Source organism: Ambystoma mexicanum, chromosome 4p (assembly GCF_040938575.1).
Source record: "Ambystoma mexicanum isolate Mex_15411 chromosome 4p, UKY_AmexF1_1, whole genome shotgun sequence".
Taxonomy (NCBI): Eukaryota; Metazoa; Chordata; class Amphibia; order Caudata; family Ambystomatidae; genus Ambystoma; species Ambystoma mexicanum.
The window spans coordinates 266,228,912-266,243,307 of record NC_090927.1 but is presented as its reverse complement, the minus strand read 5'-3'; the positions used below and the strand labels follow the sequence as shown (position 1 = coordinate 266,243,307).

Sequence of the window (14,396 nt, the reverse complement as noted above, 5' to 3'; positions counted from 1 at the left end):
CGTCAAAGCCTTCGATGCTGTTGACGTCAAGGGCTGTGACGGCTGTGGCATCGAGGATTTTTGTACACATTCATGTGGAGTCTTTCGGCGCTGATGGTGTCAATTACTTTGTCTTCAAAGGAGTCTTTTCTCTACTCGGGGGAACCTCGGAGGGCTCCCGAGGAGTTTAGTCCTGGACACCCATGCCCAAGGGCACACAGGTTTTGTCCTTTGCCTTCTTTTGTCGTGTTTGTCGACATGGGCATGGCTCATATCTTTCTTCGAGAGGGTTGAGGCCGCATTCTCGAATACCTTGAGTATTTTAAGTCTAAACCTCTCCTACTCAGCTGGTGAGGCCGATTTGGTCGGGCATGAGACCTGTTCCGGGGCAGAACTCGACAACAAAGATGGTGATCCGTGGTGCCTTTTTTTAGACCACTGTGAGGATGATGATGAGTGGTATGAACAACCGCATGATCGGAGCTTTCTTCTGACGAGGAGAGTCATCTCTCGACTCATCAGAGGATCGCTTTTTCGACGGGGTTATCGAAGGGGATTTATGAGACCTACCTGCAGCTAACTTCCCTCTATGCTCTTTTAGGGCTTTCGCTGTCATCAATAGGCAGGTTCCACACTCTGATGTTAAATGAGTGGATCCTACGCACCACAGACACACTCAATGGGGATCCATAAGGGACATTTTTGCCCAGCAGTCGTGACATTTTTTAAACCCAGATCTCGGAGTCAATGATGCCAACGATGATGCCATTTTTTTTTAAATACGAAAGGTTTCTTGACAAAGAACCGGAGTGAGCCAATCTTCTGAAGAGGTAGCTCTCGCGGAAAAACAGAACTGAAGCCACCGGTCGCTGTGCACGCAATAAACCATAGATGATGTTGACACTGAGGCGGAGGCCCTCGAAGGACATCGAGTCAACAGGCATCGACGTGCAGTGCCCCCTGCTGAAAATGTTTTTCCAAAGCAGCTGAAGCAGGACATGGAGATATCATAAGATGAGGAATACGTGGAGGGCACAATCCATTGGAAAAGATGTCACTTGAGGATTGTAAAAATAAAAGTGTCAATTTCCTTGAGGCAGTCGTCCACTTCAAATGCAGGGCAGCTGTAAGCCTCCTGAAAGGAAATCTGTTTCTTTTGCTGTACTTATAAAATCTCTGTATGATTTCTGTGGTTCATGTTTTGAACTGCAGGAAACTCTTACAACAAAAAGAGGAACAAAGTAACAGTTCTGAACCTACATGGAGGGCGGGCGGATATTTCTGGTTCACTTTCCAATATGAAAATTGGGAATGAAAGGTTACTATGAAAGCTGCAGTTTCTTAAAGGCCTAAAGAAAAAAAGAAAAGCAAACTGGCTGGAAATGTACCATACAGACGACAATCAAAGTGTTGGTTATCCAGCTAGAACAACAGTGTAAAGGACTTTTTTGAGCTTTTCTAAATCACTGACATGCTCTGTATAAAAAGAAAGAAATTAAAATGTGGGGCAGCAAGAGATTCTATCCTTGAGGGAAGCCTAAGTGATAACAAGTTAGGAAACAAGAAGCCGATTATCCCTAAATCACTTCCATTATGAATACATATTTTCTGAATCCAGTGCTCACTATGTGCAATGTGTCTCTCCCATCGAGGCCTTTCCGTGCCCTCAGGATGGAATTGCCGAGGTTGGCACTTATGAAAAATAATTGGTTCAGTTTGAAGAGAGTGTGCAGTTCATCAATAAAGCATGAATCACCCCTGTAAATCAGAGGGTGGCTGTAGACTGGTGAGTATTACATTGTGGCTTGCCAGCGTCTAGACTACTTCAAAGGTCCCCTTTGTCTTTGGAACATATGATATAGAAAAGCCTACCTCTTCCACTCCTGCCCACAAATCGGAGGTCGTTAAACCTTGCCACTTGGTTTTTCATGACGGCAGAGGCATTCCTGAGTTCGGCAGAATAGTTTTCGTCGTTGCCAGCCATGACAGTGACCACAGTTCCATCGGGCACCTCGCCGAGACCTACCACCTAGGAAAACAAAAACAGGAGTGAACTCAGGAGAGTCTGCATTGCCGCCCCCTCTTTGTGACCTTTGACTGTGGCTGTTATGTGTGCTTTATCACCGCTGTGGGCATATCTTATCCCCATTAATCGAAGTGAGTGGTAACGGTCGGGAGCAGTGTTCCACTACTTTTATTTACTTTTTTTTCTGTTTACCATTCCTCTAATTTTTATGACCATAGTCAACATTATATGCAGAGGATTTGTCCATTCATGTCCCTGTGCAAGTATAAAGTTGTAATAGGAGCCTTAGTTACTAGACACTTAGACTGTTGCAATGCCCTGGCCGCAACACATAGCCACATGCTGCACTCAGGGTTGGATTGTTCGGCCAGTGGCTGGGCCGAAATCGTCCCTGTGAGTGGGGGCCAGTTTCTGGCCATGCCTGGGCCGGTTTGGAAGAAAAAAAAAATGAAAAAAATATATATTTTTTAAATTCTTTTTAAAGCGTTCATCCTTCTTAGGTTGATAAATTAGTACCAACACAGGTTGGGTGATACTGTATGCATATTTGTTCTATAAAAAAGAGCTTAAGCGTAAGTGCTATACCATAACATTATCATTTGGCCTTGGATGTCTGCTTGGATTCACAGTAATTTAGTGTACTTAGAAACTATGCTATTTGATGCCACTTCCTGTTTTGTCAAGGGGTGAAAGGTTGTGTTTCATCGCTTCCCGGGATGTCACTTTTTGGTCAAATGACAACACTTCTGGTGATGTCATCCGACGTCAAGGGTCGTGAAGCAAGGGATGGGCCACTTCATTTTGGGTGACCGGGCCTATTTCTTGTCCCAGTCCGACCCTGGTTGCACTATGCTTCCACCTATCCTCTCCCCTGCCAAGACCACAGTTTACTACTTTTCTTGATACAGGTCTAGCACTGGTTATCCCAATGTACAAGCCCCGAATGCGTCTTACAAGCCACGAATGCGTCTCATAGCCACACCGGCTGCAGTCATGCAGTCATACAATCGTACTTGAAAGAAAGGCTGTTTGATGTGCCTGACAAAAAAAAAACAGCGTAGAGCTTACATAAAAGAAAAAGAAAATGAAAAAAAAACATGCTGAACTACCTTAAATAAAACACGATGTATTAATTAATACTTTAATTAGCATTCAAAGTAATGGGAATTAACAGTTTGCTTCTGAGAAAGCGCTTTTTAATTGAGGCACAACCAAACTTGGGTGCGGCTGCTCCAGGGCTCTCCAAACGGCATGGAGCCAGATGGCAATTTTGCAAAGCAATACAATCTGTCAGTGGCGCAACTACCATTGGGCAGACTGTGCTTTAGCCCCTCTTACCAATCACCCCCTTTCATCCCCCGAAATGTTGGGTTACATTGACTTAACCTGGCTAAACTACAGAGCCATGGCACCACAGGACACAGACAACAAACAGTGCCTCTGGCGGCACAATTAACAAAGGCCCAGTAATTACTAGTGTAACACATTTCACTGTTAGTTAGCAACTGCATTCGTATTCATAAAGGAAATTGAAATCATGCTGGGTGTTAGTACTTGGATGTCAGGGGAGTGATTGGAAGGGTAGGTGGGTCGGGAGACAGCTTATTCTCTCGGCAGTCCTTAAGTATGTGGGTTAAAGCCATGTATAGAGTTAACTGCTTGTAACATTGAAGCTGAATCAGAATAGTCTCATTCCAATGTGTAAAGAAGTTAGATGCCCCCACACAAGTAAATGTGGCACTCATCCACAGTCTTTGAAGTTAGGCCCACCCCCAAATTGGGAAGGGTTACTGCCTCCTCCCTACGAAATGTTAGTGTAGTTGCACCAATACACTATGTACAACATTTGTGTGGTGCTATTGTGAATGTATTGTCATATATTCTTGGGAAGAGGTCAATTACACTTGATTTCCTCGTCCCGATCCTTACTTTTGTCAATGACTGTGACGATGAAGACTTGGAGAAATAAAGATTACCGGTAAGTGCTAGTGAAGTGACTGCCCCAGGGAAAGCTGTGCCGGGGCTAGTTCAGGCACTCAACAAAGCGTGATTACTTGTGCCAGGGTGAAAGGCGTGTGCCCTCAAATAGCAGGTACAAACCGCCAAATGCATAAACTTGTAATGGCCTTGGCTTTAACACGGCGTTAATTGCGCGGTTCAAATTATTGACTGGCCCTTTTCAAAACTTTTCAAGCACGCAACTTCAGGTTATGGGTGCTGTTCTACACTTAGAGACGTTTTAAAATGCCACAAACTGCAATTGCAGGCTAAAACGCCCCCTGAAGGATGCCTTCTTTTCTAACCGAAGGCACAGCTCTGAACGGGAGGAAGAATATGTGCCGTCGTATCCCGGTGGCCCTGCCTGTGCACCCAGTGAACCCGCGGCAAGGCGTCCGAATGACAGGGCTGGGCGGCTGCGATTCAAGACAGGTGTGCATCGTGCCGTGCGCTGCAGTGCTGAGACGCAAGAGCACTGGAGTAAAATAGCACGACCGTTCTAAACAGTGCCCCGCCCAGCGCACCGCCCAGGGTTACCGCGAGATCAATATCTTTACCGCCGATGTGACAGTGCAGCCAGAGCCCAGCAAAAGCAATAAAGAGGACCAAGCCCCGGCATTAAGCAGTTATTGCATGGCTCTGGCTCTTTTGCCTTAAACATGGATCTATTGTATTATGGGGAATTGCCTCTAGATTAAAAGGAGCAAAAGAAATGACATATGAATTACGATAATCTGTATAACGGATAAATCAATTAATTCGGGTCAAATTAAAGCGAATACTAATGAAACGTGACAATTAATTTCGATTTTATTAACCTTATTCTGGTTGTCAAATGCATTATTGGTGACAGGACTTCAGATACCGCGGGTATGTATTTATTGGTAATACGTATTACAGTACTAAATTAATGAAACACACAAATAATATCAACACTTTTAACGGTGATGACGCTTTTGTCTTTTACAGAATAATAAAAATGCCATTCCGGCATGGATAGAAAGCGATTAAACCATATTGCTGACATTTTCCAAAATGTCTCTGAGCCTCGCTCCAATGGTTTCCTACTTAGCGGTGGTTTAGCAAGTAAAAGAGGTGACCTGCCAAACCAATATAAACCAATATGATGCATTTCAAATTCATGCTTAGTGAATATAGTAGCTTTTCATGTCCAATTACATTTCAAAATCGAAGTTTCGTGTATGTGCGGGCACTATATTTTGTCATTAATAATATAGCTCTGCCTGGCAATTACAATATACCAGAGAAGGTGTACCACGGACGTGGTTTCTTTTAAATGTTTAATGGTTGCATGGCACCAACAGATGAACCCTTCACTTTGAAAGGGGTGCCGATATTTTGACAAGCATATACAAATAATTACATATGTGTATACACAGATTAAAAATCCCCCGCTCTCGCATACATCGGTATTTATAGAGGCAAACGGATATGCCCCAGAATATTACTAACGCCTTATGAAAAGCGTGCTTTTTCCCGTGCGAAAAGGTAACCAACCGCCTGTGGTTATTTTTTTTTAATGTACTCGGATGTTACTACATCAGAGTGACAGGACATCATATAGTCCATCTTTCGCCATTGAAGAAATGAGCCGCCTGCACAAAAACACATTATCTAGGGGCAATAACAGTGCCCGGAATATAGGCACCGAAGTGAGCAAATCTGTGAGGAGGATTTACAGAAGTTACTTTTGCACGCGCACATCTACATATTATAAATCATATTATTTCAGAAGCTGGGTGTTTGTGGCAGATTTGCGTGGGGGTCTTTCCGATCCTACTGCCCTCGGTGAGGGGGGTCAGGTCAGCCCCACCTCCGCCTTCCGCGTCTAGTTGCCGACCCCTTTTCGTCCGGAGCAAGATACTTGGATCCGTACTAGAAGTTGCCCTAATCATGTCCGTTAACACCCCCGTCTCTTGAGTTTCCCAGAGGTTCGCCACCGGGGGATTGGTATATAGAACCCACCAGGGACTTCCCGTGGGGTGCGGGGGGTGGGCACTGCCCGGTTCGGGCCAAGGGGTGCTCGAGATCAAGCTGATAAAAAGACACCGAAGCCCAGAGATAATGGCGTCTCCGCGTCACGTTCTCTAACTCACCTAACACAGCCCCATTGCTGCTGTCTATGTGCTCGAAAACACGAGCCCCCGCACGAGCGGCACTGCCCGTTCTGTGCAGGCCTGGCAGGTGCCTAGATGCCCGGCCCTCTGTGAGGGTCACGGATTCCCAACACCTTTCCTAATGCCACAGCCCCCCTAGTTCAGTGCAGGCATGGGTGGCCGGGCGCGCAGCCTGTGCCCGCATTCTTCATGTTAGTAATTGCACTGTAGGCGGGTTAGCGACTGTGGGGCTGGGCCTGGGTACTATACATATATACCGGGTGAGGCACTAAAAGTCAAGTGAAGGGTCTGCAGAAGTGGGCACGAGTAGCCGACCCACACGCACATCAGCTCTCCTCCCCGCAGCATCGTCCCACCCTGAAGCCTGCTGGCCTGGCTCCCAGCAGACCTGACAGCTCTCCAAGCCACCCTGACACCTCTCGGGCACCTCCACGCTGTTTTATTGGCAACAGGGCTGCGTCTTGTTGAAAAGCCAGCTTCGACAACTCCTCCTGGCTTGCGTGGCAATGCTTATAATTAGCCGTGCCTACATTGATTTAGCAGCCCGGGGGCACGCGCAATGGGGCCGCTAGGGACACTATAGACAAGCGAGACCGCGCGTGAATGACAAACGGGGACGTGCACGAGGATCCCTGCTGGCGCCAATGCCTCTGAATAATGTAAGTCCCCATATAGGTAAATTCATCAGCCTGCACATTAGTGGAAGCAGAATGCGAGGGGCTCTGAGAAAAGGAGCGCTTCAGCAAGGGGGATTCGCAGATGGCGTTTCGGCGCTAAACCACGCCACATTAAAGCAGAGTACTTCAATGGTTCGGGTTAATTACACGTGCCTTAGGCGCTGCGTGGCCGATAGCAGCCTTTAATAAAAGTGGACAGCAACGAGGCGAGCCAATGCACACTCCTAGCTGGGCTATGTCAGTGGCCTGTTTTACTGGATCCGGAGAACTAGCACGGGTGGGCTACCAGAACCAACGTGCAGCGCATTAACCGCGGCCTCCCGTCTGTGCACACGATGAACACAGCTTCTGGCTTAACATGAAAGAGAGTCGACGAGACCTTTCGGGTGGTGTTTGTGATCGGCGCTAGAAGGATAGATGACTGGATGAATGTGTGGATGGATGGATGGGGTGGATGGATGGAAGGATGTATTTGAATGGATGGGCACCTGGGCCAAACTGCCAGACACCGACACAGGGCGTATGAACAGTGAGCCTGCAGATTGCCTGAGATACGTGCCCGTTATGGGACTCGTGGCTGCATGCCAGGCGTTGCATAAATGCATCGTTAGGAGTTGGAAAAGTACTCATCGTTCAACACCACCCACCGCCGCCCGCTGTGCCCCCACCTCCCAGTGCCCGTGTAAGACTCCCTTCGGTGCCCTATGTCTTTCTCTTCCAGGCAGCCTCGGCGCCCCATCAGTCCGCGATGACAAAGCCACAGTTGCCCCCTCCCCAAAGCTTCGTGCCCCCCCACCAGCCTGCAGTGCGTTCCGAAAGTACCTATAACAGCCCCCTATGACCAGGGCTATCGACCCTTGGAGGTGACAGGACGCATATTGCTGCATCCATGACTATCCGTGCCCCACCCACACAGCCTGATGCCCATTCTAACTTGTAGGTTACAGGCAGGCTCTCATTGCAACATCCATGCCCCCTGAAAACCCATCATGGTTCTAGTTCCCCTCCCAGACTTCCGCAACCACTAGTTACCCACGAACCGAAGGCCACAGAGAGCTTGCTGTATCCCCTAGCGCCCCCTAAAGTCGGCCCTCTATGCCTCCCATGATGTAGCCCTTGCCCTGCCTTACATCCATGTCCCCGAGCAGCGTAATCTTCCACCAGAAGTAATGGGCAGTCTAGTTGTGACCACTGCCCCATCCTAAAGTCACTGCCCATTACCTCGAAGGTCAAGGGCAGACCCCCTATGACGATCCCGATATCCCCTGCGGCCCCTTTCCCAGTGCCCACCTACATTCAACTCCACAGGCAGCGTTTTATTCAACCACTCCTAAAGTGACCTCTAACCATGAAGGCCCTGGAAAGCGTCTTGTTGCACCCCCCCACCCCCTGCAGACACCCTCCCCTTGCAAGCCCTTACACGGAATGCTACAAGCAGCGAATTGTTGCACCTCTATCTGCAGACAATCTCAGAGAACCATTACATTGAAGGCCACGGGCAACGTCCTGTGACACCCTCCTGCAGACACTCTCGCCCGGTGCCCCCTTACTTCGAAGGCAATGGGTAGGGTTGTGGCACCGCCACAGCCCCCCCCCCACACCCCCAGCGACCCCTGTCCTTGAAGGCCACGGGTAGCGTCTGGATGCCCCACCCTGCAGACCCCCTTCCACAGTGAACCCTTACATTGAATGTCACAAGCAGCATCGCGTGGCACCACTTTGCATACTCTCACCCCAATTAACCCTGAAAGGCCACATGCCGAGTCCTGCTGCACCCTCTGGGACACTTTTCCACAGTACCCTCTTCCCTTGAAGGCCACAGTCTTACTGCGGCCCACTGCAGTCCCCCTCCCCCAGTGCTCCCGTGCCATGAAAGCCACAGGGCAGAGTCTTTTTGCACCCCCGTGCACTCTGCCTCCCCCAGCTCCCCCCCCCTCGGGCAGCGTCTTGCTGCACCCCCCTGCAGCCCCCCACCCCCCCCAGTGTTCCCTTGAAGGCCACGGGCAGAGTCTTTTTGCACCCCCGTGCACTCTGCCTCCCCCAGCTCCCCCCCCTCGGGCAGCGTCTTGCTGCACCCCCCTGCAGCCCCCCACCCCCCCAGTGTTCCCTTGAAGGCCACAGGGCAGAGTCTTGCTGCACCCCCGTGCACTCTGCCTCCCCCAGCTCCCCCCCTCGGGCAGCGTCTTGCTGCACCCCCCTGCAGCCCCCCACGCCCCCAGTGTTCCCTTGAAGGCCACAGGGCAGAGTCTTGCTGCACCCCCGTGCACTCTGCCTCCCCCAGCTCCCCCCCTCGGGCAGCGTCTTGCTGCACCCCCCTGCAGCCCCCCACCCCCGCAGTGTTCCCTTGAAGGCCACGGGCAGAGTCTTTTTGCACCCCCATGCACTCTGCCTCCCCCAGCCCCCACTCCCCAGGGCAGCGTCTTGCTGCACCCCCCTGCAGCCCCCCACGCCCCCAGTGTTCCCTTGAAGGCCACAGGGCAGAGTCTTGCTGCACCCCGTGCACTCTGCCTCCCCCAGCTCCCCCCCTCGGGCAGCGTCTTGCTGCACCCCCCTGCAGCCCCCCACCCCCCCAGTGTTCCCTTGAAGGCCACGGGCAGAGTCTTTTTGCACCCCCATGCACTCTGCCTCCCCCAGCCCCCACTCCCCAGGGCAGCGTCTTGCTGCACCCCGCTGCAGCCCCCCACCCCACCAGTGTTCCCTTGAAGGCCACAGGGCAGAGTCTTGCTGCACCCCCGTGCACTCTGCCTCCCCCAGCCCCCACTCCCCAGGGCAGCGTCTTGCTGCACCCCCCTGCAGCCCCCCACCCCCCCAGTGTTCCCTTGAAGGCCACAGGGCAGAGTCTTGCTGCACCCCCGTGCACTCTGCCTCCCCCAGCCCCCACTCCCCAGGGCAGCGTCTTGCTGCACCCCCCTGCAGCCCCCACCCCCCCAGTGTTCCCTTGAAGGCCACAGGGCAGAGTCTTGCTGCACCCCCGTGCACTCTGCCTCCCCCAGCCCCCACTCCCCAGGGCAGCGTCTTGCTGCACCCCCCTGCAGCCCCCCACCCCCCCAGTGTTCCCTTGAAGGCCACAGGGCAGAGTCTTGCTGCACCCCCGTGCACTCTGCCTCCCCCAGCCCCCACTCCCCAGGGCAGCGTCTTGCTGCACCCCCCTGCAGCCCCCACCCCCCCAGTGTTCCCTTGAAGGCCACAGGGCAGAGTCTTGCTGCACCCCCGTGCACTCTGCCTCCCCCAGCCCCCCTTACCTTGAAGGCCACGGGCAGCGTCTTGTTGCAGCGCCAGTGGCTGGGCAGCACGGAGCACAGGAAGTTGGGGCTGTCGGTGCGCACCAGCTCGGCCGGGTGGTCGGCGATGATCTCCACCATGCTGCGGGAGTCCGGGGCCCGCAGCCGCACCGCCTCCTGCTGCGGCGCGGGGGCCTCGCTCATCTTGCCGGGGGCCGCCGGGGCGGGCTGCAGGCTGCCGGAGGGGGGGCTGAAGCGCCGGCCGGTGCTGGCATCTGCGGAGACACGGAGAGCAGAGGTTAGGGGGGCGGGGGTACAGGGGACCGGCAGCGGCCCGCAAGCCTACAAGGGCGAGGAGCCGCCGCCGCTTCCTGCAGCTTTCACAACTGCACGGGGTGCGAGGGGCGGGGAGCTGCACCTCTCCACGGAACCATGTAATAACACCCTGCAACCAGCACCCGCTGCACACCATATCGCCCCCGGTATCACCCTCCATATCACGCGCTTCATCACCCTTCTCATCATCCACCGTGCAACCCTTCAGATTACTTTCTGTGCAGCCATCCGTACCACACTCTGCTTAAGCCTCCACGTCCTCTTCACAACACACCATGTCAACCCGGATCACCCTCCCTATAACACGCCATATCACCCTCTTCGTAATCGTGTAATCAAAGTGATCACACCCCTCTCCCACCCCCATCACCAATACCACTTTCCATGTAATCCAGTATACTTCTAACTTCAGCGGCCTCTATATCACTCTCTATACCACCCTCCAGAGCTCCCGTTATACCGATTCCGCCACCTCGCCCGCAGTACCAAATCTATGGCGCCACTTCTCTAAACGGCATATCTCAACTCCATTCTCCTCTATACCCCCCTTCATCGGTGCCTTGCCCCCTCGATCAGCCTTGTGCTAGCTCCCGGCATAGCATGCCCCAATCTATCCACATCCTTTCCAAACCCGTCATGCTTTATGCTCCCGTATACCCCATCTGCCACATCTATGCCACACCTATATCCTTCCCAGCAGCTTTACTCTCCCTTCATGCACCAACATATACCCCTTCTGCCAGCTTCATTCTCTCTAAATGTTCCCCTCTTCCAGCTCAACCTTCCCCCTATTCCACGCACCTCTGTTAGGCCGAGGCTCCCTGTTTGCTACCTCGAGTGCACCCTCTATGCACCCTCCGCTACTAGTTCCGTGCTCACTCTGTCTGTCAGGCCATGCTCCCACTATGCCCCTTCTGCCATCTCCATGCGCCCGTTTTGCCTCCTCTGCCAGCACCACGCTCCCCCTATACCCCTCCAACAGCACCATGCTCCCTCTACACCCCCTCTGCCACCACCATGCTCCCTCTACACCCCCTCTGCCACCACCATGCTCCCTCTACACCCCCTCTGCCACCACCATGCTCCCTCTACACCCCCTCTGCCACCACCATGCTCCCTCTACACCCCCTCTGCCACCACCATGCTCCCTCTACACCCCCTCTGCCACCACCATGCTCCCTCTACACTCTGCCACCACCATGCTCCCTCTACACCCCCTCTACCAGTACCATGCTCAATATACACCCCCCTCTCCCAGCGCCACGCTCCTTCTATACCCCATCTGGCAGCGCCATGCTCCTTCTATACCCACTATGCCAGCGTCATGCTCCGTCTATACCCCCTCTATCAGCACCACGCTCCCTCCATACCCCTTCTGGCAGTGCCATGCTCCTTCTATACCCCCTCTGCGCAGCCCCATGCTCTCTCGGGGCCTCTTCTGAAAACTCCGCGCTCGCAGTGTCCCCACTCTGCCAGCTCCTGCCCCTACCACCACTAGCGCGCCAGCTCCATGCCCATTGCCCGCAATGAATTCCGTGCCTCCTCTCCGTACCGACCCTGCCAGTCCCAGACCCCTTCCAGCTCCTTCGGCTAGTGTCTCACCCCACGTCCCGCGCCTCTCCCATGCCCACAGTGAACTCCCGTCCCACCCCCCACGCCCGGCACCAACCCCCCGCCCTGCCCGCTACCGCCTCGCTGTGTGCCAGGACCGGCAGCTGACAGAACGGCCGTTGCGTTTAGAACGCGGCGGCGCGAGGGTTCGCAAGCGCGGGAGTGGCGCGAGGAGCCGGGCCAGTCAGCGCGCGCCTCTGAAGCGTCCAGCAAAGCTGCGGTGTCCGCGCTCTCAGTCGGCGAGCGCGCGGGGACGGGATGGGAGGGACCCCCCTTGTCCCGCGCTCCGCTCTCCCTTAGCCGCGCGCCTCAGCTTCCTGCCCGGCGCCCTGAGCTTTCAACCGCCCGCTCTCTGTCAGAGCCGTCCCTCTCCGGCTTCCCGCTACGCCCACCCCCTCCCCGGCCACAGGAGGCCCAGGCAGCTCCCGGTGCCTCCCGCCTGCTGTACCTGAATTGAAAAATAGCATGACGGCTGCTCCCGAGCCGGGCAGACACAGAAGTACCGGCCGGGCTTCCCCTCATGAAGCGCTGTCCTGCGGCGGCGCCGCCGGCCGCGCTCTTCAGCCCACCACGCTGTCTCTCCTCAGCCGGGGCTCCCCACAAAACAGCCGCGACAACAACAACGCCGGAGAAGAAGCTTATTTGCTTTCGGTTCCGGCAAACTATATCAAAAAAACGTCCAGCGTCGATGAACACACGGCGTCAGCGCTCCCAAAAAACACGAGCCGTTTCCCCCCTCAAGACAAACGAGAGCACACACTGTCTGCAGCCGGGGAACGTCACTCGAGCTCCAATAAACGATCCGCGCTCCTGTCCTCCCCTCAAAAAAAGACTACTGGAAATGCCAAAGACTCCGTCACTGCACTCTAAAGTCCTTTCCAGGCGAAAACAAATAAAGTCTCTTGTCTTTTTCCCCGGATACACACAAAAGAATAAATAAAAGGGAAAATGCCCCTTATTTTGCTAGCTCAGCCTTGAAAAGTTTCTCGGTCCAAAAAAAAAAAAAAGAGCTGCGGTCTGTGCTGGATGAAGAGAGAGCTGGAGGGGGAAAAAAAGTCTTAGCCGCAGGTTTCTGTGTCCTGTGTGCGCATTTTTTTTCGCTCCCGCTGGAGGCTGGGATTTTGTAATGATTAGGGTTTTGTGGTTTATATATCTATATATATAGTGGGCCCGGCAGCTAGCCCATCATTATGCTGATGAGAGGAGGGAGCACGTGGTGTCTGAAGCCAGTCACCGTGAGCCTGCCTTCAAAATAAACACTGCAATCTGCATCCCACGCACACAGAACTGGCTTTAAAACCGGCCCCACACACAAAAATGCAGTTTTCTGCTTTTTTTTTCCACTTCTGCTCTCCAGGTTTTTTTTATTCATCTGGAACTTGAAGGTTTTGTTTGATCGACAGAGAAAAAAAAGCCTCCCCTCTCAGGCTCCTATAGAAATAACTTTAAGAGGCTCTACCGCAGTCATTCCACATTTTTTGAGTGAATGAATGAAACCGAAAAAAGACCGATTGTGGCAGCATACAGTAGCTCGCAATCTTACAAGGCCGCATTGAGGACCCCCTGCATTGACATGCTGGTCAAACTTGAATTTTAAATGTACATTTATTAGGGCGACGGATTATAGAGGGTAGTAACTGGGAAACGACGTGTTTTTTTTAATTTTTAAATGCACAATTACATTTCGGGATACCCAGGCCATGTAGGCGTGCAGGGGGATCAGCTACTTGCACTGAAGAGGGGGCATGTTTAAAGGAAGGAAGATAAAATCATCCAAATCTACATTTAAGGTTTCAAAGAGTGAAGTGCCATGCTATATATACAATTTAGGAACTTAGTGCTAGGTACTCCAAATGAGGGTACGTGCACCTTGAATTGGAGTGAGAGATATTTTAAAAGAGGACAATAAAACAATGATAACCACAAATATGTCTGGTGGAAAGACAGCTCTCTAAATATAGTGTGCTGCTAAAATCAGTGCTTTGCACTTCACACGAGGGCCATTAATAGCTGAAGTCTTACATTGGAGTGGGGTTGTCTATTGGAGTGGGGATGTCTCGAAGGGAGACATTCAAAGATGATCATACATGTCAATAATTATGCCTACAATTAATTATAGGACCCTCTCTAAATATGGAGTTGCTAAAATGAGGACCAAACACTCTTCTAAATGAGGCACACATGTGTCTCGAATTAAAACGGGTAAAGTCCATAAACGTTGTAAGCAACTTTCATGTGAGTATTTATGGGTAAAAAGAGACAGACTGTCCTCTCTTTAATGTATCGAGATGCGGACATGAGGGGCTTTGACTCCCAATGAGTGACACGTATGTCTTTGAATCAGATTTAGGGCTCAAAACAGAGTGACTTAGTGCAGAATTGTGAATTTCTGAAATTAGGGCCTGGTGTT

At 52.3% G+C, this 14,396-nt stretch overlaps 1 protein-coding gene across 6 annotated transcripts in view; it reads right to left on the bottom strand.

The window, feature by feature from the left end:
- RUNX2 (RUNX family transcription factor 2) overlaps positions 1–14,396 on the bottom strand; it is a 540,217-nt gene that overhangs the window by 256,558 nt on the left and 269,263 nt on the right. For 4 of the 6 annotated variants that reach the window (XM_069605789.1, XM_069605788.1, XM_069605794.1 and 1 more), the window contains 2 exons: positions 10,061–10,314; positions 1,852–2,008 (listed from right to left, as the gene is read on the bottom strand). In XM_069605789.1, the coding sequence (XP_069461890.1) occupies positions 1,852–2,008; positions 10,061–10,314 (411 nt within the window). Of the gene's footprint in view, positions 1–1,851; positions 2,009–10,060; positions 10,315–11,176; positions 11,308–12,434; positions 13,117–14,396 lie in introns of those variants that run through there. The other 2 variants (XM_069605790.1, XM_069605791.1) reach the window with 2 other exon arrangements.